Genomic DNA, 3,468 nt, shown 5'->3' on the forward strand with positions numbered 1-3,468 from the left:
TTATTTTATGGCCTATGTTGTGCTTATCAGTGACTTTTTCTTCATAGAATTTCTAATTTCCACCCAAATGGATTCAACCTTATTCTCCATAGAACCCATATCATCTCTCAGCACCGCTCTGATATCGTCCTTGAATATCAGAGCTACACCACCTCCTTACGTTCCTGTCTGTCCTTCCGAATACTCTGATACACCTGGAATATTGTGTATTCATGACCAACCTATAACCATGTCTCCATAATGACTACAAAATCAAATGAATTTGTGATGATTTGCACCATTAACTCATCTACCTTGTTCCAAATGTTATGAGCTTTCAGGTAAAGTCCTTCTTGGTAACTTTCTTACCCTCATGATTTTCATCATCTCTAATATCTCCTGAATTATCCTTCCTTTTTGCTTCTTTCATAGTCTGCCTTGAACTTAAACCATCCTGCGTACATGCTATCCTGTTGCTTATCTTTGTGATTGCCATCATACTTCCTGTCGCTTTCCCTTTCCCTTCCCCCCGACTCACAAGTTTAAAGTCCTAGTGACCACCCTACTTATCCTTTTCGCTCGAACACTGGTTCCAGATCAGTTCAGGTGGAGACCATCCCATTGGTACAGATCTCTCTGGTTCCAAAACTGATGTCAATGCCCCATGAAATGAAATCCCTCTTTCCCACACCATTCCCTTCGCCACATGCTTCCTTCCCAAATTTTCTTATCCCTAAGCCAGTTTGCATGTGGCTCGGGCAGTAATCCGGAGATTATGACCATCGAGGACCTGATCCTTAATTTCGCTCCTGGTGCTTGATAATCCCCAAACAGGTCCTCCATCCTAGCCTTGCCTATGTTGTTAGTCCCAATGTGGGCTAAATCAACTAGATCCTCCCCCTCACCCTCCCACTCAAATATCCATTCAAACTGGTCAGGGATGTCCTGCACCCTGGCAGGTAACACACCATGCGGGACTCCCGATTCGACTTGCAAAGGATACTATATATCTCCCTAATTTTAGAATCCCCGATAACTAGCGCTTGTCTTTTTGCTCCCCCACCTCTTGAATGACCTTATGCACCATGGTGCCATGGTCAGCTGGCACATCCTGCCCGCAGCCCTTTTCCTCCTCCATACAGGGAGCAAGTAATTCATACCTGTTGGATAAGATCAAAAGCTGAGGCTCATCCATTCTTGAACTCAGGATCCCCCTGCCTGCCTCACTTGCAATCACACCCTGCTGTCCCTGATTACTGCCTGAATTTGAACTACTTAATCTCCCAGGTGTGACTGCCTCCTGAAACAAAGCGTCCAGGTAACTCTCCCCCTCCCGGATGTACCGCAGTGTTTGAAGCTCAGATTCCAGATCATCAACTCTGAGCCGGAGTTCCTCCAACGATCAACACTTGCTGCAGATGTGCTCACTGCTGTTCACAATGGGAACAGCCAGCTCCCACATCATGCAGCTACAGCACATCACCTGCCCAGCCATCTCTAACTAGCTAACTAATTTATTAATTTATACAAATTTATGAGTTTAAAAAAATTCTAGTACTTCTCTGGTATGGTCTTGTTCAAATAACCAATTAATAGACAAATTTAAAAAAGTACATTTTAACCAAACACACAATACAGAAGTAATATAAATGGAAGAGCCTTACCTTCCAACCCACCACAGAGTCTTTTTTTGGTTGGATGAGGAGGACGTTTAGTGTCTTGGGTTCAGCCACTACCCAAATATATTCTTGGCAGCCACCTGGTCCTCGCTGCAGCCTCTCCCTCTGCTGCTGTAAAAAAAGATTGCAACACATTTTAGAAGAAATTTTAAAGTGTGGACACAGTAAAGAACAGGGCAAACAATATTCCTACAGCAAAATCCCACCATTCATCCAGCAGAATTGGCAAGATAGGGAATGTCTGATCACCATAGAGAGAGCTTGTTGAAATGCCCAAGGGGAATGGTTGTCTCTTCATTGATGTTACCAGAGATCCACTGCCCAGTGATTGTAAATGCTGTCTTTCAGTTTGATGGTTCATCTAAACATGGCAAATTTGGCTGGAAAGAAGGAGTTAGATTTTGTTCTTCAAGCTAATGGGAGACAAAGGTCAAAAGCAGGATACTGAGTTGATGATCAGTCACGATCAAAAAAAAAGTGGAACATGTTTGTTCCTATCTCTCTTAGGATGGGGTCGGGGGAGGTTTTGGCAAAGCCAGGTACAGTCTCAGGGTGAGTAGTAACTCTGAAATTGAGAGAATGTTCTTCACAGAATAGCTGGTGAGTTTTTAAGATTCTCTTCTCCAGAATTTCTGGATATTGTGGATGTTTAGTTTTAGCAAAGTCACCATTGTCCTGGAGGGTCACTCGCTCAGGACAGAGAGGTGGTTGGTGGTGAGTTTAACCTGAGGGTTACCATAGGGTTGAGAAGGCAGGACCTTCAGGGTGACCTTAACTGGTATGGGAACTGAGGTCCTACTATCAGTATCTCTCCTCGTCACAAAGGAGACATCCAGCCAAGTGAGCTAATGAACCCCTTAAGAATGAGCATGTTCCACACTGAGATGAACAGATTTCTTTGTCTGAAGTCAGGTTTGATTGAATTCAATGGCTGAAAATGTACAATGCAATGTAGGATCTTCATTTGCTCACATTTCTCATTCCCAGTTTCAATGTAATTTCCAGTCCTAATCAAAATCTGTGAGCTGCTATTGAGTCCGGGAGAAAGGGTCGCAAGAGATCATGATCCAATCTCCACACATGACAAATCCTCATTACATGCATCAGATACTATTAACTGGAAGTTCTGGATATTTTCCCATTTCACTGCTTGGGTGCTAACATCAATTGTAAGTTCTCTACTTCATGCTCAGCCTGATGCCCACTCATTCAATGTCATCCATTAATTTGTGTTGTTGCTGCTCAAACCATTTCAGTATAAAAAAAACATCCACTTAGAAGACTCTTGTGATTCAGTGGTAGTGTCCGTACCTCTGAGCTAGGAAATAATATCTTTAAACAAGAAAACACTAACTATCTTATCTACGCAATCAGGTATCCATAGATCAGTGGCTTTTACACACAGAACTGTTTTACATACAATTCCCAAACATGCCTTACTATCATAGTCAAGTGATCTCAGTTATTTACAAAGGCCAGAAACAAATCATTTAATAAAACAAGAAGACATTTCAGACACAGTCGACTAAGAGATTGAATACATTGTCAGGTACTCAAACAAAACCAAACCCTGAAGAAAAAAGACTGGCTTCTTCTGTAGCAACCATAAGAGCCACAAAATCAAATACCAGTGATTTCACCAGCAGAGAGACCATTTATGAAGTTGGAGTGACAAAAGCCTGACTGTCAAGGTGTGTTCTGTCTTTCTAGCTACACTCAGTGAGGAGTGACTATGTTCTTTGACTATGACTTACCATGAGCTGATTCTCAGCTGGGTGTTGGTAGATGAGTGAGTGCCAGGCCCAGTCAC

At 42.6% G+C, this 3,468-nt stretch overlaps 1 protein-coding gene across 1 annotated transcript in view; it reads right to left on the reverse strand.

The window, feature by feature from the left end:
• LOC122551965 overlaps nucleotides 1–3,468 on the reverse strand; it is a 23,403-nt gene that overhangs the window by 4,556 nt on the left and 15,379 nt on the right. The window contains exon 3 of the mRNA XM_043694536.1: nucleotides 1,644–1,769. Coding sequence (XP_043550471.1) covers nucleotides 1,644–1,769 — 126 coding nt within the window. The remainder of the gene's footprint in view (nucleotides 1–1,643; nucleotides 1,770–3,468) is intronic.

This window comes from Chiloscyllium plagiosum, chromosome 7, assembly GCF_004010195.1.
Source record: "Chiloscyllium plagiosum isolate BGI_BamShark_2017 chromosome 7, ASM401019v2, whole genome shotgun sequence".
NCBI lineage: Eukaryota > Metazoa > Chordata > Chondrichthyes > Orectolobiformes > Hemiscylliidae > Chiloscyllium > Chiloscyllium plagiosum.